Source organism: Pempheris klunzingeri, chromosome 3, assembly GCF_042242105.1.
Source record: "Pempheris klunzingeri isolate RE-2024b chromosome 3, fPemKlu1.hap1, whole genome shotgun sequence".
In the NCBI taxonomy this organism is placed as follows: domain Eukaryota; kingdom Metazoa; phylum Chordata; class Actinopteri; order Acropomatiformes; family Pempheridae; genus Pempheris; species Pempheris klunzingeri.
Genome location: NC_092014.1, coordinates 28,126,561 through 28,152,326, shown reverse-complemented (window position 1 = coordinate 28,152,326; position 25,766 = coordinate 28,126,561). Strand labels below are relative to the sequence as shown.

The window sequence follows — 25,766 nt, the reverse complement described above, 5'->3', positions numbered from 1 at the left end:
CAAAACTCCACAACATGAAGTCCAGAAGTGTCTAAATGAAACCTTCTTGTTAAAATATGATCAGATAACATTCTTTAATTATCTGGACAAGAACATTTGGTGTGTCTTTGCCTCCTGCTCTACATGACGGGGTCGCAGCACTGAGCCCTCTGCAGGTCTGCAGGTTGTCCACACGGAGACAGAAAAGACCAAGATGCACCTGGCGGGTGTAACGATGTGTAACTCAATGGCGCCGCCTTGTGACCACAACCAGTAATATCAGGTGACTGTGTGAGCCCGTTCACAGTCTGCTTCACCTTTGGATCAAATGTCTGAATAGATCGACCACCTGGTTACAGATCTATAGGTGATCAAACTCAGTGGGCAGGAGGCCGTCTGGACCAGGACTTTTCCCCACATTGAACTGTCTGATGACCTGAACCACCTCATCTTGACTTTATTGTCCAATAAGTGATGGAGACACTTTCTCTAAGAAGGAGCTTCACAGTAGCTGAGTGTGTTTGTAGTGTCTCATAAGCATGAGCACATGGTTCTTTAACCACAGCATCACTGCTTCTGAACAGAGTTCAGCATTTTACTTTGAACACGTTTTGGTTCAGATTTAAGAGCGTGGACCACATTTCCTCTGTTGTCTAATTGTTCATAATAAAAGTGATCTATTTGTGTTTTTATCTAAATTTGACAGTATCTTCTTCCAGTATTTTTTATTTTAATAAACAGTTTCATGAATACATCAGAACTAGTGTGTGTTTTTAAGTTAAAGTCTTAAAGAAGTCTGTTATTCCATGTTTTGATGTTTCCCATAGTTTAATATCAGATTTAATGAGGATATCTGGTTACTATAAGTAGAATTAATTCTTTATCTCTTAAACTTTACTGAGGGTTCAGAGACACAGATGCTTTAACTAAAACATGATCAGATCATCATTTGAAACTGGTCCATACTGGATCATTTTGAAGTTTGTGGATACATATATTCTGTCTATAGGTTTTTGTTTTGGAGTGAAATCTGGTGAAGTCAGTTCATTTACCAGAGGTTATCTTCTGGTCTCAGTTTCAAGATGGTTGTCATCTGACAGTGTCTGACAAGCATCTCTTCCAGCAGCAGCTTCCATCAGCCAGACTCCACCTTCATATGCTCTGCATGCTGCCTGCCTTTGATAATAGCAATAAAGAATCAAAAAATTTCACTTCAATTCATTATAAGCTTCACATAAAGAGACAAATGAAGGGACTACAGGGCTTTTACTTACTTACTTTACTAAACAGGAAGTGTCATTTAAAAAAATTATTTACGTTTCCATTTTCCAAATATGTGACAGAATCATCACATATGGACTTTGAAACTATTAAATGCATGGACTCATTTTTCTGCATCATTCATAGACAAGATGGGCCTGATTTTAGCAATATTATGTAGATGGAGACAGGCAGCCCTGGAAATCTGTTTAATGTTGGAGTTAAAGGACAAATTCTCCAAAAATAACTCCCAGATTCTGTACAGTGGAGCTGGAGGCCAGAGGAATGCCATCCAGAGTAGCTATATTGTTAGAAAAGGTGTCTCAGAGGTGTTTGGGGCCGAGCAGAATAACTTCAGTTTAATCTGAGTTTAGCAGCAGAAAGTTGCTGCTCATCCAGGACTTTATGTCCTTAATGCAGACTGAAGTTTAGTTAACTGATTGGATTCATCAGGCTTTATTGATAAGTATAATTGGGCATCATCTGCATAACAGTGGAAATTAATGGATAATATTACCCAGAGGAAGCATAGCAATGTAAATAGTATCAGTCCAAGCACTGAACTTTGTGGAACTCCATGTCTGACTTTAGTGTGGACAGAGGACTCATTGTTAACATGAACAAACTGACATGATCTGAGAAACATCAGTGATGAAAAGGTGCTGATGCTGCAGATGTGTGTGACTTGATGCAGCTTCCAGCTGATTCACTGCTGCTTCTGTGTTTTCTGTCTTTCTTCTTGTCAGAAAATGTAGGAAACCGTTTCAAAGCGAGACAAACCAGAGGAAGACTTTTGACTCGGAGCTGCTCAAAGTGCAGAAGGACGAGGGGCCGCTGAGGTTGGCTCCGCCCAGCGGAGGTGTCCTCTATCACGTCCGCAGTTACGATACAACCACCGCCGGTGAGCCGTCCGACAGCAGACTGTTTGTAGTCACCGCAGAGAGAAGAGACGCAGAAATGAGCGGAAGAGGCAAAGGAGGAAAAGGACTCGGTAAAGGAGGCGCCAAGCGGCACCGTAAAGTCCTCCGTGATAACATCCAGGGGATCACCAAGCCCGCTATCCGCCGTCTGGCTCGCCGCGGCGGAGTCAAGCGGATCTCCGGTCTGATCTACGAGGAGACCCGCGGTGTGCTCAAGGTCTTCCTGGAGAACGTCATCCGGGATGCCGTCACCTACACCGAGCACGCCAAGAGGAAGACCGTGACCGCCATGGATGTGGTGTACGCCCTCAAGAGGCAGGGCCGAACCCTCTACGGCTTCGGAGGTTAAACCTCATCCTGGTCCGCTGATGCTGAACCACAAAGGCCCTTTTAAGGGCCACTCACCTCCTCTAAAGTGTCTCTCCTGCTACAACTGATGGAAACTCTGCACATTAAAAGCACTCAGTGAAACACAGAACGTGATGCACAGAACAAGAAAACAACAATAACCACCAATATTTATATCCATCTATCTAAACACAACACACACATCTGCTGCTGTGTGTTCAGCTCCGTCAATAATCAAGTGTTCATGTTGTGGAGCTTTGCTCTGGTTTAGTGACACTATTGAAGGTCCTCTGGCTTCAGACTGGAGGTTCCTGCTGGAGCGAAATGACAAACTACTATTAAAGACCATCTGAAAAAGAAACTATGCTGAATTGTGAGCATTTCTAATTTTGCTCCTGCAAACTGTTTTGGTTGCTCACTCAGTGAGTAAAAACGGCTGTACTTAGTCTTTTATGCACATATTTGTTGCTTAGTTTTCCCTGCAGCCTCTAGCTAGTTGCCAAACCAACATCAGTGCTGACAACACACCCAGGGCTGTTTGTCCTTCACAGAAAGATGGTGAAAACTAATTTAAATGTTAAGTACATACCTCCACCTGCTGATGTTTCACTCACCTCATTCCAAAATATCAGCTGATGCATTACATTTCGCAAATATACACACATACACAGCACGTGTACAAAACAATCACCAGTGATTTTTAAAATCAAAAGACATAAATATAGAAAATGATTAACAAAGATTTGTCAAATGATGAAACATTTGTGTCTAAAAAGACAAGAGAAGTGACATAAAAATAGATAGTGAAGATAACATTAAGTACAGAGTAACAGTGTCCTCCTCACCTGAGCTGTAATGTTGGCTGGCTCAAGGTGAGCTAGTGGTCAGGAGCACGAGCCTCTCATCCACACATAGATTCATGGTTTGTGTAGCTTGATAGAAAATATGATTGTGACTTCTTTTGTCTTTCTCTCACTAGAAGTACTGTGGGGCTCAGTACTGATCTCAGAATGTGAAGGAAAAGCTCTTCTTTGTTTTTCATGTGGCCCCTAACCACATGGGGTGGAAGGGTTTTCTTTTAATCACGAGGGGCAGTGAGGTGCTGGTAGCTACTTTAATACCTGACCACTGTTCCCCCACCAGCGTCTGTAGGTCATGATGCTGGCTACAGGCCGTCTGTCTGTCCTCTGCTCCTCCACACAGGAACGGTTCATATCTGTCACAACCTGAACTCACATCAGTCACATGGCTGCTAGGTCACCACGTGCCCACAGTCAGAAATCAGCCAACCTGGAAACATCTGGAAACACAAACTACATCCGTTTGTTTGCTTTTTCGTTTTCCTTGATCATGAAAAGTGTTATTTTCCAGGTGGTTTTGGTGACGACAAAAACAGAAACTCTGACCCGTTTTTCAGCCTCCTGTGTGTTTTCAGGTTGAGTGAAATGACTGAGAGAACAGATGAAACACGGAGCCTGTAACACATATTGATTGTAGTGATGTCATCTTGTGTCTCTCTGATCTTCTCCCAGTCTGTCTCTGTGTTCACAGGACCAGCTGCTTGATGATGGCGCGTGCTCACTCTGAGCACAGCACTCTGACCAATCCTGTGCGAGCAACAGCTCACCTCATTTGCATGGAGCGCAAACAAAGGAGGCGGCTCGACGCTGTAAACCTTATAGTTGTCAGGAAAACTGCTCTGTAGCCAACATGCCAGACGCCGTGAAAGCTCCCAAGAAGGGCTCCAAGAAGGCCGTGTCTAAGGCCACCAAGACCGGCAAGAAGAAGAGGAAGACCAGGAAGGAGAGCTACGCCATCTACGTGTACAAGGTCCTCAAGCAGGTCCACCCCGACACCGGCATCTCGTCCAAAGCCATGCTGATCATGAACTCGTTCGTCAGCGACATCTTTGAGCGCATCGCCGGTGAGGCCTCCCGTCTGGCTCACTACAACAAGCGCTCCACCATCACCTCCAGGGAGATCCAGACCGCCGTCCGCCTGCTGCTGCCCGGTGAGCTGGCCAAGCACGCCGTGTCCGAGGGCACCAAGGCTGTCACCAAGTACACCAGCTCCAAGTAAGCAGCTCAGCTGCTCCTCCAACCCAACGGCTCTTTTCAGAGCCACCCACTTCAAGTGAAGACCACAAACTACCTTCCTCTCTCCCTCAGTCATTCTGCTTCATCTCCTCTCTATCCTCCTAAAGATTCAAAGTGTATATTGTCATGTGTACAGTACAGAAATAAGTTTCCTGTACAATGAAAATTTTACTTCACACTGAATGCCTTGAGTGAGAGTAAAAACATAATAAACTAATATAAATATATTTACATAATGTGCAACATTATTAACATTACTAGTAAAAGTGCAGACTTGTCAGAGGTAGCTGGTATGAACAGGAGGGTTAAACTATATGATAGATCTACTGCTGTTTCTGGGCTCCACAAACAGAAGCAGGTGTGGAAGCTCCTCCGTCTCCAAGTGTTAAGAAAGTACACTGAGTGGACAGTCTCCTCCTAAAACCTTTTTTCACATCATAAACGATAAGCCCTCTTAGCCTGGAGCTTCCTTCCTCACTGGTTCTTTCCGCCACCACAAACTCACTCCTGCTCCAATAAACCAAACAAAAAGCTCCAAAGACTGTAGAACCTTTCCCCGTTTCTATTTTCCATATATACATCCTGTGTCCATGTTTAGCCAGCAGAGGGCAGTATGAGCCAACAATGGGACATTCATTTATACTGGGTTCATTTGGAGAGGTTGTATATCCAACCTGTCTTTGATTGTTTCATCAGGTCTGTATTCCAGATAACATTTCACACTAAAAGGAAAAGAAGCACTGTCCAAGCATAATTCTTTGAACTTTACATGAACTACTTATGCAAACAAAGATCATAACCATTTGCAAAACAAGAAACTGGTGTCAAATTCCAGTGTTTGATCATCACTGCTTCATTTCAGTGCATGTTTCCTGTCAGTCTCCTGTGTCTTACCTGACATGCGTTGCTATAATTTGTGGTGTTGCTGCTCTGTCCTTATAGAACTCCATGAAGCAGGTTTTTTTCACTGTGTGTTTTCAGGAGTGAAGCACAGGTAGGTGACACACTTTGTGCACTGCACTTCCACTATATCCTTACATCCAGGGTATTTGCACCAGGCCTTTTCTCCACCCTATGAGGCCAATGGTCACTGTAATAGTAGACTCTGGCCTACAGAGTATAGTGGATGGGAGGAGAAACGTCTTCAAGTACCTTCAACAAGTCCAGTTGACTTTTGCTCAACTCCTCAGGAATAACTATGACCTGTACGACTGAATCTTCAGACAGCCTGAACTTTACTTTACTGCAACCAACATCAAATGTATCTTTGCTAAACTGTAAAGATAAAAAAAGAAAATGATGATGAATGGTATGCTTTTGATCATATATAACCTTCAACATACACTACCAACATTTCATGCTGCCATGGTGATTCCATAATGGTTCACTGTTGCCTCAAGGCAAGAGTTGCATTTTAACAAGTTTCCATTATTTAATTAGCAAATAATTTACATTAAACTATCAAACATTAAGGTTTACTCACCTATTAGTGCGAATACATTGTTTTCCAGATGGAAAGGGGCCAGGAAATTATATTTTCAAACCCTTTTTGTGGAACAAAATGGCAAAGCTTTTTCCTTTGAAAGTCTGCAAAAAAGGGTTTCAATATGGCCTCCTGAAGGGCATGTGACAAATTAAAGCATTGTTATTAGATTATTTTTAGTATTTTAGAGATGTGAAAAATGGAAAGATGTGAAAGATGTAAAAATGGGGCAGGGGCAAGATAGGCATAAATAGAAAAAATAAGCAATAGTATGAAAACAAGACAAAAATAAGACAATAATACAATTAATAACATGAGTAACATGAGGAGAGTTGAAAATAAATAAGTGATTATTGCACATTAACATCAGCCAGTGATGCTGCTGTTAAAGAGTCTGATGGCTGATGGGAGGAATGATCTGCTCCTCCTTCTTGCAGGGTGGGGGCCTCCGCCTGCTGCTGAAGGAGCTGCTGAGGGCCCCCACAGTCTCATGCAGAGGGTGAGAGGGGTCGTCCACGATGGATTGGAGTTTCATTAACCTCCTCCTCTGGACAGAAGCGGCCCTCCTGACCGGTCCGTTCAGTCTCTTCCTGTCCCTCTCCCTGCTCCCTCCTCCCCAGCAGACCGCTGCATAGAAGACTGCAGACGCCACCACAGAGTCATCAAAGGTCTGGAGCAGAGTCCTGCACGCTCCAAAGGACCTCAGTCTGCTCAGCAGGTGGAGACCACTTTGGCCCTTCTTGGACAGGACATCTGTGTTGTGTGACCAGTCCAGTTTGTTATTGATTTGGTATCATCTGATTGATTGGTATTTGTTATTAGAGGAGAAGATGCCCCCTAAACAAGAAGAACCATTCCAGCTCATCATCAGCTGCTGCCCCCAAAATACTAAACACTGAATCCTTTCAGCTCCATTTGAGAGTGGTTTTCATGATCAGCTCCATCAGGAGCTGGAGGTCATGTTTGATCCCACTGCTTCCACAAAGCTGTCAGAACAAAGCCAGATAGTTGATCTGAGCTCTGTAGGATCTGAAGTGCTGCGTTACTCTGAGATCTCTCAAGTCCAGATCCTCACTGTGAGCACTGCAGAACACAAAGCATCTACTAGGCTGCCACAGACAGCTGCTGTCATCTACTGCTCAGTGTGTTTGCTCATCAACACTGACTGTAATTACAAAGTGTGACACAAACAAGTGGCAGCGAGCGCACAGATGAGCAGAGCACTTTCCTCATGTCAAAGTGTCCTGAGCAGCAGAAATGTGGACAGCCACGGTGAGCAGCTCTGACAGGAAGTCTGGCTCAAGGTCACCATGAGCCTCGTTCATCCTCACTGTGTTTGCTGCTCCCAGAATAAGTGTAGTTTATCACACAGTGACCATCAGCAGGCGCTTGTTTCTACTCGGAGTCCCTGAACAAACATGTGGGCCAGCTGCTAGACCACCTTTGGAGGAGCTCCGGTGCATTTGACAGTGTTTTAGCAGAGAAAGGAGAGGGAAAAGCTGCGGAGCGGTGCCGGCCACGACGGGGAGCAGGTGAGGTTTGGAGGCTCCCCGCAGTAAATGCAGAGAGCTCCGGAGCTGTGCGTGAGCTCAACACGGAGAGACAGTGGTCCGCTGTGGGCTCCTTCTCTGTCAGCCTCCAGCACTTGTCCCACAGTTAGTTGGAGCCTTTGATCGGGGAAGAGAAAACACAAGTGGCGGCGTTCAGACTGCTCAGAGGAGCCGCGGGCTGGGCTGACTCTCCACGGTTCTCATGGTGTGTTTAAGTTCCGCCTCCTGCTCCGGACTCTCCAACACTCCAGTCACACACTCCGACCGGTCCGTGTGCGAAGCGAGCGTCGATTGAACAATGGCAGAAGTGGCTCCAGCTCCGGCTCCGGCCGCCGCCCCGGCTAAAGCGGCCAAGAAGAAGGTCTCCAAGCCCAAGAAGCCCGCCGGCCCCAGCGTCAGCGAGCTCATCCTGAAAGCGGTGTCCGCCTCCAAGGAGCGGAGCGGCGTGTCCGCGGCCGCCGTCAAGAAGGCTCTGGCCGCCGGAGGCTACGATGTGGACAAGAACAAGGCCCGCGTCAAAACCGCCATCAAGAGCCTGGTGGCCAAGGGCGCCCTGCTCCAGACCAAGGGGACCGGGGCCTCCGGGTCCTTCAAGATGAACAAGAAGGCCGAACCCAAGCCCAAGAAGGCGGCCAAGAAAGCCGCTCCCAAAGCCAAGAAGCCCGCAGCCAAGAAACCCGCAGCGGCCAAGAAGCCGGCAGCAGCCGCCAAGAAGTCCCCCAAGAAGGTCAAGAAGCCCGCGGCGGCGGCGGCCAAGAAAGTCGCCAAGAGCCCCAAGAAAGTCGCCAAGGCCACCAAGAAAGTCGCCAAGAGCCCCAAGAAAGCCGCCAAGAGCCCCAAGAAGGTGGTGAAAAAGGCCCCTGCAGCCAAGAAGTCTCCCGCTAAGAAGGTGGCCAAGCCCAAAGTCAAGAAGGCAGCAGCAGCCAAGAAGAAGTGAGCTGTCATCACTCTGCTCAACTAAACACCCTCAAAAGGCTCTTTTAAGAGCCACCACCATCCTCAGAGAGCCTCTTCCTGCTGCTGCTTCTTCCTCTCACTAATGTCACACATCATCATCATCATCATCATCATCTCAGCACTGTTACAGTGAGGGGGGGGGGGCTGATACATTGAGACAAATACAGGCTTTTACAGCTTCTTTCTGCTCACAGCTGGATCTTCAATCTACTTCTCATTTATGCTTCATTTCACACTCACTCACTCATCGTTTCACTCTTTGTCACACTGGAACATTTCAGGACTTTCTCATCATCTTCTTGCCTTTATTTCTTTGCTCTTTCTTCTCACACACTCCTCGCTGGCACAACCACAAGGTAAAATCACCTTCTATTCAGCCTCAGCTCACTAATACACTTGTCACAGCAGCACAAGGAGAAACTCATCAAACAACAGGAGAAGAAAAACAGGAGCTCAAGTCACTGCTGTGATTAACAGCACCACACTCAGTGGACTGCTGCTTTTGGCCTCCATGAAGAAGAAACACTAAACACTACACCAGTGGAACATCTTCTCAGTGTACAACATGGGCCAGTAGAATACAGGATGGGATCAAGTCATCAAGTGCAGCAGCACAACACAACATAGAGGACAATCAGAATCAGAATCACTTTAATAATTGCTTTTTGTTACACACAGCTCCAAAAGAATAAGAATAAGAATAAACTTCAAACACAAGTAAAATATAAATATATTAAAGTATGAATAAAAAAATATGTATTAAAAATTATTATTACAAATGATTACACAGAGGTAAATTACTGCACCAGGTGAGTCCAGAGTCTAATAATAATAATAACAATAGTACCACTACTAATAAAAATATATAACAACATGCACAATCATAGTAAGGCACTGTACTATATAATACCAATAATACTACACTCAGAGTGAGGAGCTGAATCATATAATAATAATAATAATGATGATAATAATAATAATAGTAATAACATACAACAACATGTACACTCAGAGTGAGCTTGTGCTTCTTTTAGTTGGCACACATCATGCAGATGCTATACAGCAGATGCTCGTGTCTCTCTGAACAATATAGACATACTATGGGACGGCCTCTTCTGATCTTACACCAATCGCTATGTCTTCAAATGTTGACAACATACCTGTGCTGAGCGTTGTTGCTAACGCTTGTGTAGCCTGCAGGGAAGCAGCAGAATAATAACCTCTATGACTCCTAGAAAGAGGTGAGAGTTGTGAAAGACTGTAAAAGCATCCAGCACTGAGGGTCCAGCACGTGCTCCTTCTCATTCTGTCACCTCTGTATTGTTAGTGACCGTCATGGCGGACGAGGCCTCTAAACTAAATAGCCTGGAAACTGTGGACCTTGTGCCTTTGGCCAGGATTCTCCCAAAAGAAGTGTAGAGGATCCAACTAACAGGGAAACTTTTGTATGAGTTTGCTGAAGAGTCCCTGATGATAGTCAGTGTCACTATATCTGTCACTGTCCAACCTACTCACAAACAAACTTATGAATTGTTTTCCTCTCCTGCTGCTTAACTTTAGTTTTCTACACCAGTGCTCAACAGTTATCCACTTTGTCCTCCTTTACCAGATGAGAGACTCAGTGTGATGTCTGATCCAGAGGACAGAGTGCTGAATACTGCAGAGTTTATACTGAGAGGGACATTTGAAGACTTTGAGTTCAAACAGGACTGATGCCACTTGTGTCAGTGGTTCATGTGGACATCCTGCACTTTGCCACAATAATGTGTGTTGAAGCTGGACACAAAGATGATGTTCCACCTCAGACTGTTTCACTTGTAGGCTGCACAAGTAGGAAGACATTAGGATTTGGGCTCCTGTTTAACATTGATTCATTGATTGATTGAGTGCAGGTGGTTGTAAAGTAATAATGTGGAGGCTGCTGCAGGAGAGGCTCTTTGGTGAGAGGTGTGTGTGGCTCTTAAAAGAGCCGTTGTGTGGGTCCAGATCCGGGTGTGGGTCTGGGTGTGGGTCCAGATCCTGCTTACTTCTTGGCGGGCTTCTCGGTCTTCTTGGGCAGCAGGACCGCCTGGATGTTGGGCAGCACGCCGCCCTGAGCGATGGTCACTCCGCCCAGCAGCTTGTTGAGCTCCTCGTCGTTGCGGACGGCCAGCTGCAGGTGACGGGGGATGATCCGGGTCTTCTTGTTGTCGCGGGCGGCGTTTCCAGCCAGCTCCAGGATCTCAGCGGTCAGGTACTCCAGCACAGCCGCCAGGTAGACGGGGGCTCCGGCACCCACACGCTCCGCATAGTTGCCTTTGCGCAGCAGCCTGTGAACGCGGCCGACTGGGAACTGGAGCCCGGCACGGGAGGAGCGGGTCTTTGCCTTTGCTCGGGCTTTTCCGCCGGTTTTACCGCGTCCACTCATGATTCACTGCTTTCTAGAGTCGGGACTCACAGAAACTGTGGCCCCGGCACACACAGCCCTTCGTTATATGCCCGCCCCAAGGAGGGCGGCCTCCCGGGACACTTTTGGCGGGCACTTTGAAAGACTTTCTGTCCAATGAGCAGCGGGCACCCGGGCGGTGTCTCCCTCCTCAGGGCGGTGCTGAGCTCCAGGAGGAGCCCCTCACCAATCAGGAGCCGGAGCTCTGGAGCAGCGTCACCGTTTCACAGCTTAAGAGCAGCGAGTCTCCTCTCTGGGCCGCACTCTTCTTCTTCTCCTCCTTCTGCTCCTCTGACCGAGACGAAGCACACAAATAATGGCAAGAACCAAGCAGACCGCTCGCAAGTCCACCGGAGGCAAAGCCCCCAGGAAGCAGCTGGCCACCAAGGCCGCCCGCAAGAGCGCCCCGGCCACCGGCGGCGTCAAGAAGCCCCACCGTTACAGGCCCGGTACCGTGGCTCTGAGAGAGATCCGTCGCTACCAGAAATCCACCGAGCTGCTCATCCGCAAGCTGCCCTTCCAGCGCCTGGTCCGTGAGATCGCTCAGGACTTCAAGACCGACCTGCGCTTCCAGAGCTCCGCCGTCATGGCTCTGCAGGAGGCCAGCGAGGCTTACCTGGTCGGCCTCTTCGAGGACACCAACCTGTGCGCCATCCACGCCAAGAGGGTCACCATCATGCCCAAGGACATCCAGCTGGCCCGCCGCATCCGCGGAGAGAGAGCTTAGACTCTCTGCTGCTGCTGCTGCTGCTGCTGCTGCTCCACAAACCACAACGGCTCTTTTAAGAGCCTCCTCACTCTCTGCTCAAGAGCTTCTTCCTCTGCTGCTCCTCTTCACTCACTCTGGGACCCGTTTACTGCTCACAGTCCACCACAAGTCACCACCCCATCAGTAACACTTTACTCAGCTGGATAAACTTAGCTTCTGACTAGTCTTCCACAATCAACTACATCCATGTTAATATTTCTCATATTTCAACTCCAACCTAAAGGCCCACAGATGCACTAACAACAAAGCACACGTTCATCAGTGACTGATATATTTGGTTTTTCTACTTCTTTATGTTACAATATTATTTTGGTTGTTGAGGGAATTCTTCTATTGGTGAGAACTGAAATAAAGACTGTGATACAGAAGGCCTTTCTGAGTTTTATTCTTTGTGAAGACGCTCAGACAATCAGAACAGAGAGTGAGACAAAACCTACTGTAACACAGTAATATTTATGTGATAGGAGGAATGAGAGAGAGCAGAGACATTTGCTCCCACGATAACAAGCTCTCACCACTACCTGTTACCTTGCACTTACACAATGTGCACAGCTGCATAGTAAACATTGAAATAGTTGTACAAGGACGAGGTTGTTAGCTCTCCTCCACTCAGCTGGATGGTGAGAAACTTGACTGCTATCATTTTCCCATGACATGGGAGCTCAAGTTGTGTTGTGTGTGTTTAATAGTGACAGGAACAGTGACAGAGAGCCATTAACCTCCACTGTTATTTTCTTGTTCCAACATTTGTTCTGTGCATCACTTGTGTTTCACTGAGTGCTTCTAATGTGCAGAGTTTCCATCAGTTGTAGCAGGAGAGACACTTTAGAGGAGGTGAGTGGCCCTTAAAAGGGCCTTTGAGGTTCAGCATCAGCGGACCAGGGTGAGGTTTAACCTCCGAAGCCGTAGAGGGTTCGGCCCTGCCTCTTGAGGGCGTACACCACATCCATGGCGGTCACGGTCTTCCTCTTGGCGTGCTCGGTGTAGGTGACGGCATCACGGATGACGTTCTCCAGGAAGGAAATATTAGAATTACTGGGAAACTGGACCATGGCAATCAATAGAGCAAACACCCATAGTTGCACTGGCTGAGTCGTTTGCCAAATTCTTACAATAATTCTTAACATTATAAGAGTCGTACAGAATTTTACTCTGATGGCAAATCAGGCTTTGACGGATATATATTATATATAATTATAAGATATAGTATTGAGGGCTCCTGTTAATAACCTGTCCCAGTGAACAGGGGGAGAACTGTGTGACTTGAGCAGGTTGGTAAGTTGAACCACCCATTGTTTCTGGGTAGCCGTAGAATAAACGGACATTTTTGGAGAGTCATACATTTTACTCACCCTGTGATGGATAGAAGCCAATGGGCTAAGTGGTAGGCACATACAAGTTCAAGTTTTTCAAGGTATCATGAGTCTTGTGTCAGAACAATTACATTCAAGTGTGGCAAAATTGCAAATGTTGGTATTCTAAGAAGTTACAACATGCTTCCAATCTGGGACAACAGCCATTATAGGAGAGCTTGGATATGATACAAAAGTATCTGGCAAAGCAATGGTGTGTCCCTACTACCTTCTCCTGTCGTCTAAAGGCTCTGATTAAAGAATACAAGCTAATGTTAAAAGTGGGGTATGCATCTTATTTTAGAAGCATTTTTTGTGATATTTGTTGAAATGTTCACTCCATCCTCTCACAATAGCAATCAGTAATTGAAATAGTTAGAAAAAAATAATCAGTAGCTGTGGCATTCACAGCACTGTAAGAAGATGTCCACTTTGCCTGTGTACCTTCTGTGCTTGCCTACTTACAGTCAGGTCTGTAGTGGCCAGTGTCATCTTCTTTGCCGTTGTGTGCTGGGGGGGTGGCATCGGGAGCTGTGGTACCAACAAACCCAACAAGCTTGTCAGGAAGGCCAGCTCTGTGGTGGGGATGGAAGTGGACAGCGTGGAGGCAGTGACAGACAAGAGGATGAGAGGAAAGCTGAAGGCGATCACGGACAATCCCTCTCATCCCCTCCACGCCGAGCTGAGGAAACTCAGGAGCACGTTCAGCCACAGATTCCTCCAACCAAGAGCCTCAAAGCGACTGGGCGGCTCCTTCATACCATCAGCCGTCAGACTGCACAACACCGCAGCACCCAGCACCTCCCAACGGCAGAGACTGTCACCGTTTATCCACAATAGCTCATTTTGTAAATTTCCACTATTCACCTGTGTACATACATCAAGATTTGAACTATATTTTTTAATTTGCACTATATTTTATTCTTGTACATTCTTTTATTTTGTACATTTGTATTATATTTTGTATATTGGTATTTATTTTATTTTCTTAACTTTTAACTTCATTTTCCTTTTTCTTTCACTGTAATTTTTTTCTGAATGGAGCTGTGTGTATATGTGAATTTCCCCTTTGGGTTATATTATTATAAAGGTGCATCTTGAATCTTGAATCTTGAATCTTAGGCCCATAAATATTTGGACATTGACTCATTTTTCAGCCTTTCAGCTCTGCACACCACCACAATGGATTTGAAATTAAACAATCAAGATGTGGTTTAAGTGCACACTTTCAGCTTTAATTTGAAATCCAAATCAGGTGAACGGTGTAGGAATTACAACACATTTTGTATGTGCCCTCCACCCTTTTAAAGGGACCAAAAGTAATTGGACAAACCAACATAATCATAAATCAAGTTGTCACTTTTAATATTTGGTTTTGGTCAATGACAGCCTGAAATCTCAAACCCATAGACGTCACCAGACGCTGGGTTTGGTCCCTGGTGATGCTCTGCCAGGCCTCTACTGCAGCTGTCTTGAAGTGCATGCTCAATTGGATTCAGATCAGGTGATTGACTTGGCCATTGCAGAACATTCCACTTCTTTGCCTTAAAAAACTGTTTGGTTGCTTTCACAGTCTGCTTCGGGTCACTGTCCATCTGCACCGTGAAGCGCCGTCCAACTAGTTCTGAAGCATTTGGCTGAATATGAGCAGATAACATTGCTGGAAACACTTCAGAATTCATCCTCCTGCTTTTGTCAGCAACTTTGTCAACTCTAGACCTTTTATCTGCTTCTTGTGGATGACATAATGAGGGAATAACACACACCTGGTCGTGGAACAGCTGAGCAGCCAATTGTCCAATTACTTTTGGTGGAGGGCACATAATAAATGTGTTGTAATTCCTACACCGTTCACCTATTTGGATGTAAATACCCTCAAATTAAAGCTGAAAGTGTGAATTGTTTCATTTCAATTCCATTGTGGTGGTGTACAGAGCCAAAATGCTGAAAATTGTGTCAATGTCCAAATATTTATGGACATGACTGTATGTGCGTGATCTTCCACTAGGTTAAAATGAAAGTGCAACCACAAATTGAGCTGTACCTTAGCAATGGACTCCTGCTGACTGACTTTATGCTGGGAGTTAACCAGTGAGCACCAGTCATTATTGCAAAATGAACGCCGACAGGGCGATGCAGGGCCACAGTGTGAAGCAGAGTGGTCTTTCAGGGATTCGTTTTTCAATAATAGCCACGCTGTTCATTATCCCTTACATTTTTGATGTGTTGACATTATTAGCTTGCTAAAACATGCTATGAAACAGCATAAGGAGACACCACAGGAAAATAACGTTCAAATAGTTTATTTAAGTAAAGTGTACTTAAGTGCATGGAATTTAAAATGACACATAAAACAGCCTTGCATAAAAGCTTTCAATTAAATAGTTACGTCAAATTGCAAGAAATGTGCAATAAGCCAAGTTAAATTAATGTTTTCACAACACTTGGTGCATAAGAACAACACCAAACAAACACATAGCTTATTTCATTGAGAACTGTTAACAGTAGAAAAAGCAGAAGATCTCCAGAGCTGCATTTTAAGTGCATTAACATAACTTTTCAGATACGTGCATAAAAATGAATTAAGAAAACACAAGTGCATTTGAATTTTTTGAAATGTGAATAAAAGCAGAAAATAACTCCACAAAGGTATAGCTTGGTTTTAAAAAGAGCACATATTAAGAGATTGTTTGTCTAAAAACAACTGATCAAGTAAGACCAAGTGGTCCAAAGCCAATAGGCTGTGTGTGTGTGTGTGTGTGTGTGTGTGCGTGTGTGTGTGTGTGTGTGAAATATCCACCTTTGTGCTTATGTCCATTGTTGCCCTAGTGTAGCTGCAATGCAGCTGTTCAACAAGAACGCTCCATCAAAACTCAGTGAATGCAGTAGTCAGTGCCTTTGTGACTCTCTGTTGACAGGTCTTGTGATATTTGTAAAGTTACTGTGGTTCCTTTTGCAGAACATCTCCTACAATATTTTTGTGCCTGGTCTTTCTCATGCTGTGGGGAAGAGAGTCAGGACATCCACGTTGGAGGCGATGGTTCTCTGCACGAAAATAGTAGATCGCCCCCTCTGGGTTGGGAGTGAGTTGCTGCCCTAAGTGAGGGAGTTCAAGTATCTCTGGGTCTTGTTTAGGAGTGAGGGTAAAACTGAGCAGGAGATAGACAGACAGGTTGTAGCAGCATCAGCAGTAATGTGGGCACTATACCAGACCATTGGTGGTGAAGAGGGAGTAGAGTCGGAAGGCAAATCTCTTCATTCACCAGTCGATCTGTGTTTCAACCCTCACATATGGTCATGACGTCTGACTAATGACCAAAAGAATGAGATTGTGGCTACAAGAGGCCAAAACGAATTTCCTACTCAGCACACAGTTATCCATAGACCCGAAAAGTTCCAGTTTTGTTTCATCGCTCCACTAAACAGAATCCCAAAACTTCTGTGGCTTATTTATATGGTTTCGAGAATATTGGAGCCGACTTGTCTTATTCTTTTGGGTCAGTAGTGAGGTATGTCTTGGAGTTAGGGCATGGAGGCCTTCAGCAGTTAGGATGCATCTGACTGTAGAAACTGAAATTTCAGTGCTTACTGCACCAAGTCTTGCTGCAGGTCTTTTGCAGTCACTTGTGGGTTATTGACCACCCAGAAATCTGGTGGCAGTCGTTAATAGCTTCCTCTTTCTGCCACGTTCAGGTAATGTAGCCAGTGTGATGATCTCCTCTTTTTGGACAATTCTCGACACACCCATATTTCTAACATGAAACCAAATGTCACTGTGAACAAACCCCTTGCCAGTCTTTTATGTGTTCTATGTCAAGCTCACCTGATGCTACATATATATATATAATTTATACAAACATGTTTTCTCACACACACACACAGTTGCAGTTACATATGTTTTACAGTTATAGTTATTATGAGTGATTTATACAATCTCTTATACAGCTCTGTTGAATACTCAATTCTGATTGGTCAATCACAGCATTCTACAGTCTGTTATTTTTGTATAGCACACCATTGCCATGTATAACAGACTGTTGCTATGGGAGCCGCTCTAATAGTGGAGGGAAGAAAATAATGTTTTCAATAAAATTTAAAACTAAAATTTAATAAAGTTTTTAAGTCCGTATTTTGAGTCAAGTCGTTGATTTCTTTGGTGCAAAGCCGTGTAATTAGCGGGATAATGTACAGTACCTTCTTATTTGAAAACGATGCATCTCTAGTGTCATTGATTGCCTTATCCTCATCACAGGCCATCGTAGACCTCTGTAGTGCATAGTTCAGTTCAAAAGACACAAGCACCTCTTTTCTTTGTAGTCATTACAGCACTCATTTGTGGAAATGTGATGTGAAAATTATATCGTTGAATAGTCTTGAAAAGAAACATAAAGCATTGCAACAACTGCTACTGTAAAATCAATGTAATAGCAAAATAAAACTGGAGGAAGACTTGTGTAAAACAATCATTTATTTGTCTGTGGTGTGATTATGAAATATTTTTAAAAATCAAACACAACCTTACATTGTACATCAACAGCAACATATTGCCTATTCTTAAAGCTAGGCCAGTTAGTGATCGTAATGACCATTCATTAAAGTTTTATTTCCAGTAGCAATTCCAACTCTCTTTATTTAGATACAATCAACCATACAGTATATTTTTAACTTCATAATGCCACTCAGTTTGTCATCAAGTGACAAAAGAAGAAACCTGAACTGATTCTTACATGACAACTTGATCAAATTCCACATTAAAATATATCAAGATCCTGGATTTAATTGGAGAGTTTTGACTGAACAGCCACACAAAATATCTTTTACAATAAATATGGTTTGAATCCCATAATTCAGTACTCTAGTCCTGTTTCCACACATTGCAGTTTATTGTCAATAGCGCATGTTGTACTCAGACTCACTGGCACTGCTGCTGTTGCTTCGTCTATTCCGCTGCCTTCCACCATCAGACTTCCAGCTGAGTTCTTTGGATGGGTTGAGGACCTCCATCCCAGTCTCTATTCCCAGGAGTTGCCTTTGCACCAGTTTATAGTACAGCCCCTCACTGGCCATCAACTGACTGTGACACCCCTGCTCAGCCACACAGCCCTTGTCGATTACAATGATGTTGTCTGCTTTCTCCACTGTGCTGAGCCGATGGGCAATCACCAGCACTGTATGTTCCTGCATGATGTTATTTAGAGCCTGCTGAACCTGCAGTATATACAACAGAGATGAACAAAAATGATCACAGAGATTAGTCAACACACATGTTAATGTTAGTCCTTTTTCAACCACTCAAAGCGATTCATCACAACATCCACACTCCATTCAGAGACTGATGGGACAATCCTGGCATCAGGAGGAAACTAATCATTCACACACCAAAGCTATGCTTCGAGAACAATTTGGGATGAGCTGCTTTAACTCTGTGCCACAGTTTACTACTGTAGCGTGTATCTCGGGGCCATGTTACTAGAGCACTGTGTTTCTTTTTTCTGCCTCCTGTACATCAGATTTCATTAGGCATTAGTAAATGTAGGGCTGCACTTACGATGTGCTCACTCTCTGCGTCCAGGGCACTGGTTGCCTCATCTAGGACAAGAACAAGAGGGTTGCGGATGAGTGCTCTTGCAATGGCCACCCTTTGTTTCTGCCCACCTGACAACTGGGCACCTTTTTCTCCGACACCTAGGGAACATCAGGGAGCAATAATTCAGCTTCATGGCTGCATCTTTATGAAGGCCAGATATGTGTATGTATGATATGATATGTATGATAATATGTAGCTGCCCTTTAGGCCAATGCAAGCATGCAAATTCCACACAGAAAGACCCCAGGTTCAAACCTGAAACCGTCTTCCTGTGAGGCAACAATGCAAACCACTGCACCACCATGCTGCCCCTGATACTGATATTCTTAGATAAAATCAGCTGGATCCAATCCCAACCTTCTTTCTGTGAGGCTAACCACCATGCCACCCACACATGATGGTATTGGAAAAACATAAATCAACATCTCTCTAGCAAGCCCACTGATAATTATGTGTTAGTGTTTGCTTCCATCTTGATGACAGTAGCTCATCAACCATTTCATTACTAATACATGAATGGGTGACTTTTAAATAGATGCATATACTAATTACTTGTCTCATAGCCTTTAGGGAGGGCAGTGATAAACTCGTGAGCATTAGCCCTGGAGGCAGCCTGCACCACAGCCTCCATGGGGATGTCAGTCAGGCCATAGGTGATGTTCTCTCTGACCGTCCGCGCAAACAGCACAGGCTCTTGGCCCACAAGAGCTATCTGCAGAAGTAAGACAGTAAATGCATGGCGTTATGAGTGAAAGACCTGCATCCTAGTGACAGTGTAGTACAGTCAGCTTAGATTTGACTGCCACAAACGGGGCAGGGTGGTACACACCTTGTTAATTTTGATCTTTTGTTGAGATTTGCTGACAATAAGGCAAATAAAGAATAAAAGGACATGTTCTAGCCTGCCCCAAATGTTGAACTCTGTCAACTGACCTTGGAGTGGAGGTAGTCATGTTGGAAGGTGTGAACAGGTTTTCCATCCAGCAGCACTTGGCCGTGCTGAGGAAGGTAGAAGTTTTCCAGCAGACTCACACAGGAGCTCTTTCCACTCCCTGAAGGCCCCACAAGGGCGGTGACCTCCCCGGGCCGCAGAGTGAATGACACATCCTGCAAAACACAGTGATTAAGGACATTTGAACACATTTGCCATCATAAAAAGTTGATAAGTTGATATATTGGATTAAGGTTTATCAACACATTGTGGCAGCAAGATAACTCAAAACAAACCTTAAGAATATCAACCTCAGGGCGTGTTGGGTAGCCAAAAGTGACGTCTTTAAATTCAACTAGACCGACGCATGTGTCTGGAGCCTCTGTGCCATCAGCTGGGTGTTTGGGTTCCCTGTCCAGGTACTCAAAAACCTTCTCAGCAGCCCCCACTCCCTGCATGAGGCCTGTGTACACTGATGCAATACTCTGTAAGATACATACACACATGACATTGGGTAAATGGATCAATGTACTTTAAATGCTTTCATACACAACGCAATAATAAACAAGTAATAAACAGCTGAAATACCTCAAGACATTCTCCAAGCTCGAGCACGTATATGAAAAAAGATATCAAGGCACCACTACTCATCTGACTTGTCACTACTAGGTGACCGCCATAGTAGAGGACTGCAACCTCTAAAGCAAGCTCTGAGATCTGGAAAAACAAACACCCCCACCCTATTAATGCCCACACTGTAACCTATCAATAAATACATATTTTAAATCTTCATTCGGTGTGGCAACTGCTGATACCTACACAACTGGACCACATGTAGCAAGCATAGGCCAGTGCTTGTTTTTTGTTGAGCTGGAACATGACCAAAAGTTTGGCATAGTAGGAGTTGACTTCCCCACACTCGTTGGCAAAGCTCCGTACTGTCCTCACAGCTGAAATGGTTTCTTCTGCCACTTTATTGGCCTCTGCAAGGGTTGTTTGCACCTCTTTGGCCAATTTCTGCAAAGAAAAATGCAAAGAAGTTAACTGAAGGTAATCTGCAAATGAAATGATCAACACAGACACAAAAAACCTCTTTACCTTGTAGTATTCACCGTAAAGTTTAGAGACGAGGGCGATGAAGGGGAACCCCATGATGGACACCAGTGTGAGCTTCCAGGACATACTGAACATGAAGACGAAGAATCCAAAGCCCTTGATGACGCTCCGCAGGAAAATGTTGATATTCTGGGAGATGAGGTCACTCACCTGGGTGGTGTCAGCTGACAGACGTGAAATAATGTCACCTATAGGGTGTGATATAGGCATGTTATAACATTAGAAGGACTGCTCTTTGGTCAAAGAAGACCCACATACAGAGGGAGAAATCAATAATCCAGATAAAAGGGGTGAATGGATGTATAGTCTTCCTACATCACCTGTGTGGTTTTCATCAAAAAAGGCAATTTCTTGCCTCATCAGAGTTCTGAAGAGATGGTTCCTGAGTCGAAGGTTTAATCTTGCAAACGTCAGGGTGAAGACTCCTCCACGTATACCCATTGCAAGTGAACTAAAGAGAGAGTAAAGATGTCATTTAAGTCTGGCATTTCTCTGGTTTGGGACGTGACTCATGATGTTTGGCTTCAAATCTAGTCGAGCAGCTTTCACACATTAAGTCATTAAGTTATCACACTCTTCTACCTGATCCCTCCAAGCTCTGTTCAACAATGGCAAAATGTCAAAAAATAATAAACACTGTTACAATAAATATAACCTAGTGTACAACAGTCTCTAAACAAATGCCTTTGTCACCTTACATTGATCTGTAACTTGGCCAGTTATTTTATTTTGAAAAAGCACACAGGATAACTCCACCTGTACTCACCTGATTAAGGCCAGCACTGACAGTGTGATCACAGGCTTAGCAAAGTACTCCATGCTCTGGTGAACCACAATGCTCTCTATTGCTTTCCCACAGTAGTAAGGTATGAAGGCCTCGCCTGCAGGTTAAAGACAGAGACTGGAACATTTTTGGGTCTTACTGCAAGTGATTTACCAACAAAAAAAAAACGTGACCGTTAATGTCTCCAAAATAATTCTCTGTGTAAGTAATTTTGAGAGTTTCTGGTTCCACATTCTCAGTTACGATCATTTTGATGGAAATGTTTCTTATTTTCAGATATTTCACAGACTGCTAATTATTTTCTCAATTTAACATCCAGACTACTCAGTAATAAAAATTAGCTGCAGCCCTTGTTAAGATGGTGAGGCATTTTACCTTCAGTCTACTCTTTATGGAGCACTGATTTGAATGTGGAATATGTCCTGAAAAACACTGCGTCTTCGATAAGGTGCGGTAGAGTCCATTAATGTCTGGGCATATATAAACACTACTCACTAAAAGTTAGGGATATCCAGCTTTCAGGTGAAATTTCAGGATGAACCTAAAATGCATTCTAACCTTTCCAGGTGAACTTAATGTGACCTTCTCTAAACCTTTGAATGCACATGTCCAACTGTTCAGTGTCTCAGTACTTTCTGCACCAGCTGCTGTTCTCTAACAAGAAGCTTAACAGCAACATTCACAACAGGTTTGATCCATGAATCCACCAATACATTTCCTGCTTCAGTTAGAATTGGTATTTAAACAGTCCTCCTCATCCTGCTGTTCACATTCTGACATCATGAGACCAAGACGACACCTAACAGTTGATCAGCAGCACCTCAACACTGGAGGCTTCAAACAGGAAGTCCTCAGACGGAGGTGTTCACTGAGCTTAGAGGGTCACAGAGTGTCATCAGGAGGTTGGAACAGTGATACAGAGACTGGAAGAGTCACAGAAAGGAGAGGAGTGGACGTCCTTTGGCCACGTCCCAATTTATTGAGGCACTGAACATGTTTTGTTGTGGTATACCTACCACTGTTGTTAGATTTTCTTCAAATACATTGTTTAAGATGAATAATATTACCATTGCATGCTTCTACTTAAATGTCCTACTTTCATGATATAATATCACTGTAGCATTCACTTTTTACATTTTCCATATATTTCACCTGAAAGTCGAATATCCCTAACTTATTGTGAGTAGTGTGTGTATATATATATATATATATATATATATATATATATATATATGTGTATAAAATAAGGAGAAAAAAGACATTTGTGGTTTTTAATTTTAACATGTTTCATTTTAACATTGAGGTTAAGCTATTGTGACTTAAGTGGAAACTCACATACAGCAGAGATGATGAGGAAAAGGATGGCTACAGACAGCAGCCCCCCGTCCTTTCTGCAGTAGCTTAGCAGACGTCCCAGTGTCGCCCCAGAGTTGGTCTTGTCCTTCTCCTGGCTTCTCTCCTCCTTCACCTTCCTCCTCTCACACCCGGCCTCCTGCTCCTCCTGATCAGCTGTCTCCAACAGCTTTTCAGTGTCCTCGGAGCCCCCTTCTCCTCCTCTGCTGCTGCAATTGTGACTGCGTGCATAGTTCGACTCCATCCCCAGCAGCCTCCATGACAGCACAAGACCCAGAGAGGAGGCACAAGTCCAGCACATCAGGCTCAGGACCCAGGGTTGGTGGGTCAGAGGCCAAATCTCAGACAGTATCAGTAGCTTGGCCAGGGTGAAGGTGATGATAATTAGGCAGATGAGGAGAATAAGTGTGTTGAGCTTAGTGACCCTCTGTGGACCGTCTTTCCTATTCCATGACACCCCGATGGAGGCTCCCAACAGGAGGGAGGCTCTGAGCAGTGCAGTGCCCCACAGGTCCAACACTGACTGGAGGATGTTAAAGTTTAGGGCATCCTTTGTGAATATGCTCAGGTGTGATCCGTGCGTGTATAGGACAGTTGTCACAGCCACGTCCAGCAGGCTGTACAACACAGAGCAGCTCACCGCTATTTTGATTCCCATGCTGAGTATTACGATAGAGTTGTACAGAGAGTTATGATGAGCACAACCAATGTTGCAACTGTCCCACATGAAAACAAAAGAAGGCGGTTAGTATCTAGATTGAAATGTAGGAAATCTGGTCGAAACTTAAAGCCATTACATTCATAGTCAGATTGATACATAGTGCAAAAATCATTCAAGGCTATCTATTAGTTCACTCTGAATTTAGCAGACATCATACAACCAAATACGAATATCTTAATTATTTCTTAAAACGTATGTTTACTTTGAAGGACTGCACTTCCTCTCCGGTAACGTTACCTCAATGATGATGATGATTTTACATATGTGTGTGTGTGCGTGTGTGTGTATATATATATATCTTTTTCTTATTTTTATATTCTTATATTTCTATTTATGTCTGGTGGTATGTTATATGGGAGAGGTCAGACGAAATCTCACTGTACTTTGCTGTATGATGACAATAACTCTGATGATCCAGTGAGGTTGCAACACATTATTACATTATTTAGTAGCTACGTCAGCTAGCTATTAGCAGGCGGTTAGCTGCGTTGCGTTGGGTTTCAAATAGCTCTATGTCATTAAATCCCTTACTGTTCGACCAGTTGTCCATTCAATACACTGCAGTGTGTCTCTACTCAGCACACAGCAGCGTCAGTGTAGTACTTACAAACACGTCTCACACCCTCAGTCAAGTCAGCTTAGACAGAAATCATAGACTCCGCTGAACACCGGTATCAAAGGTCGTCTATTTTACAGTAGGTTTGGAATATGTCTCAACGGCACGTGACATGCGGAAGTCCACTTTGTGAACACCTAGTGTGACAAGTCCAGACTCTGGAGGAGGCATGACGTCACCGTCCCAGCTCTTAATACGTATCTCGTCCGGTTACCGTCTCTGAAATATAAACACTTAACAATTAAACGGAATATGAGATTAAACAAAACTCTGTATCGTTTGTTTCCGCTTTAAAAACCACACTAATATTTAAAAAAAAAATCCAAATGTTGTCAAATCGTCCATAGATTTGAAATTTAAAAACTATAAACTCGCTATAATAATATTATAATTATAGTATTATATGCTTTGTTATATTTCTGATTGTAAACTCAAAATGGTGCATTAGAAATAATATTTTAAATTCCTATAGGAGTTGCAGGGATTGATAATTCTAGTACTAATTGATTTAAGGTCTCAGAAAAATAGTACGATAGAAGTGAATATCTGGAATACCTAAAGTCACTATGAAAACTTAAGTAAGCCTTTGTTAAAACTGCAATAATAAATATATATATTTCGTATCGACAGTGGATCAAAAGACTGAGAAATGTGAAAGGGGGTGTTTTGTAGTCTGCAGTTCCCCTGAGCTATAATATGAACAGATAACATTCTTTAATTATCTGGACAAGAACATTTGGTGTGTCTTTGCCTCCTGCTCTACATGACGGGGTCGCAGCACTGAGCCCTCTGCAGGTCTGCAGGTTGTCCACACGGAGACAGAAAAGACCAAGATGCACCTGGCGGGTGTAACGATGTGTAACTCAATGGCGCCGCCTTGTGACCACAACCAGTAATATCAGGTGACTGTGAGAGCCCGTTCACAGTCTGCTTCACCTTTGGATCAAATGTCTGAATAGATCGACCACCTGGTTACAGATCTATAGGTGATCAAACTCAGTGGGCAGGAGGCCGTCTGGACCAGGACTTTTCCCCACATTGACCTGTCTGATGACCTGAACCACCTCATCTTGACTTTATTGTCCAATAAGTGATGGAGACACTTTCTCTAAGAAGGAGCTTCACAGTAGCTGAGTGTGTTTGTAGTGTCTCATAAGCATGAGCACATGGTTCTTTAACCACAGCATCACTGCTTCTGAACAGAGTTCAGCATTTTACTTTGAACACGTTTTGGTTCAGATTTAAGAGCGTGGACCACATTTCCTCTGTTGTCTAATTGTTCATAATAAAAGTGATCTATTTGTGTTTTTATCTAAATTTGACAGTATCTTCTTCCAGTGTTTTTTATTTTAATAAACAGTTTCATGAATACATCAGAACTAGTGTGTGTTTTTAAGTTAAAGTCTTAAAGAAGTCTGTTATTCCATGTTTTGATGTTTCCCATAGTTTAATATCAGATTTAATGAGGATATCTGGTTACTATAAGTAGAATTAATTCTTTATCTCTTAAACTTTACTG

The 25,766-nt window shown here is 43.9% G+C and overlaps 6 protein-coding genes across 7 annotated transcripts; 4 read left to right on the top strand and 2 right to left on the bottom strand.

The window, feature by feature from the left end:
• The first annotated feature begins 2,175 nt into the window (after positions 1-2,175).
• Positions 2,176-2,522, top strand: LOC139199264 (histone H4). Its single transcript, XM_070828310.1, has one exon. It carries the CDS (start codon positions 2,197-2,199, stop codon positions 2,506-2,508), a length of 312 nt encoding a protein of 103 aa, XP_070684411.1. The 5' UTR covers positions 2,176-2,196; the 3' UTR covers positions 2,509-2,522.
• A 1,695-nt stretch (positions 2,523-4,217) lies between these two features.
• Positions 4,218-4,649, top strand: LOC139198640 (histone H2B 3-like). The gene has a single exon (XM_070827547.1). The coding sequence runs from the start codon at positions 4,218-4,220 to the stop codon at positions 4,584-4,586; it is 369 nt and encodes a 122-aa protein (XP_070683648.1). The 3' UTR covers positions 4,587-4,649.
• A 3,247-nt stretch (positions 4,650-7,896) lies between these two features.
• Positions 7,897-8,593, top strand: LOC139224244 (histone H1-like). Of its 2 annotated transcripts, XM_070855985.1 has the most exons (2): positions 7,897-8,363; positions 8,427-8,593. In XM_070855985.1, the coding sequence occupies exons 1-2, from the start codon at positions 7,935-7,937 to the stop codon at positions 8,571-8,573; spliced, it is 576 nt and encodes a 191-aa protein (XP_070712086.1). In that variant the 5' UTR covers positions 7,897-7,934; the 3' UTR covers positions 8,574-8,593. The 2 variants fall into 2 exon arrangements, with proteins under 2 accessions (XP_070712086.1, XP_070712085.1); XM_070855984.1 differs by having other exon boundaries at positions 7,897-8,593.
• A 1,981-nt stretch (positions 8,594-10,574) lies between these two features.
• Positions 10,575-11,018, bottom strand: LOC139224495 (histone H2A-like). The gene has a single exon (XM_070856002.1). It carries the CDS (start codon positions 10,998-11,000, stop codon positions 10,617-10,619), a length of 384 nt encoding a protein of 127 aa, XP_070712103.1. The 5' UTR covers positions 11,001-11,018; the 3' UTR covers positions 10,575-10,616.
• Positions 11,019-11,314: 296 nt separating this feature from the next.
• On the top strand, positions 11,315-11,770 carry LOC139224399 (histone H3). Its single transcript, XM_070855995.1, has one exon. It carries the CDS (start codon positions 11,335-11,337, stop codon positions 11,743-11,745), a length of 411 nt encoding a protein of 136 aa, XP_070712096.1. The 5' UTR covers positions 11,315-11,334; the 3' UTR covers positions 11,746-11,770.
• A 6,223-nt stretch (positions 11,771-17,993) lies between these two features.
• Positions 17,994-23,568, bottom strand: LOC139224196 (ABC-type oligopeptide transporter ABCB9-like). The gene is made up of 11 exons (XM_070855981.1): positions 22,893-23,568; positions 21,540-21,654; positions 21,094-21,224; positions 20,756-20,961; positions 20,477-20,674; positions 20,246-20,374; positions 19,954-20,142; positions 19,660-19,833; positions 19,279-19,438; positions 18,688-18,824; positions 17,994-18,347 (listed from the first exon to the last, which is right to left on the bottom strand). Exons 1-11 carry the CDS (start codon positions 23,566-23,568, stop codon positions 18,027-18,029), a joined length of 2,436 nt encoding a protein of 811 aa, XP_070712082.1. The 3' UTR covers positions 17,994-18,026.
• Positions 23,569-25,766: the final 2,198 nt, after the last annotated feature.

Excerpts from the sequence above, each read along its gene's own strand:
- LOC139199264 (XM_070828310.1), top strand. The coding sequence starts at position 2,197 with ATGAGCGGAAGAGGCAAAGGAGGAAAAGGACTCGGTAAAGGAGGCGCC.
- LOC139198640 (XM_070827547.1), top strand. The coding sequence starts at position 4,218 with ATGCCAGACGCCGTGAAAGCTCCCAAGAAGGGCTCCAAGAAGGCCGTG.
- LOC139224244 (XM_070855984.1), top strand. The coding sequence starts at position 7,935 with ATGGCAGAAGTGGCTCCAGCTCCGGCTCCGGCCGCCGCCCCGGCTAAA.
- LOC139224495 (XM_070856002.1), bottom strand. The coding sequence starts at position 11,000 with ATGAGTGGACGCGGTAAAACCGGCGGAAAAGCCCGAGCAAAGGCAAAG.
- LOC139224399 (XM_070855995.1), top strand. The coding sequence starts at position 11,335 with ATGGCAAGAACCAAGCAGACCGCTCGCAAGTCCACCGGAGGCAAAGCC.
- LOC139224196 (XM_070855981.1), bottom strand. The coding sequence starts at position 23,568 with ATGGGAATCAAAATAGCGGTGAGCTGCTCTGTGTTGTACAGCCTGCTG. Across the intron at positions 21,225-21,539 it reads TCAGTGCTGGCCTTAATCAG|TTCACTTGCAATGGGTATAC; the intron begins GTGAGTACAGGT and ends CTCTCTCTTTAG. Across the intron at positions 20,675-20,755 it reads TTTACGGTGAATACTACAAG|AAATTGGCCAAAGAGGTGCA; the intron begins GTAAAGAGGTTT and ends TTTTCTTTGCAG.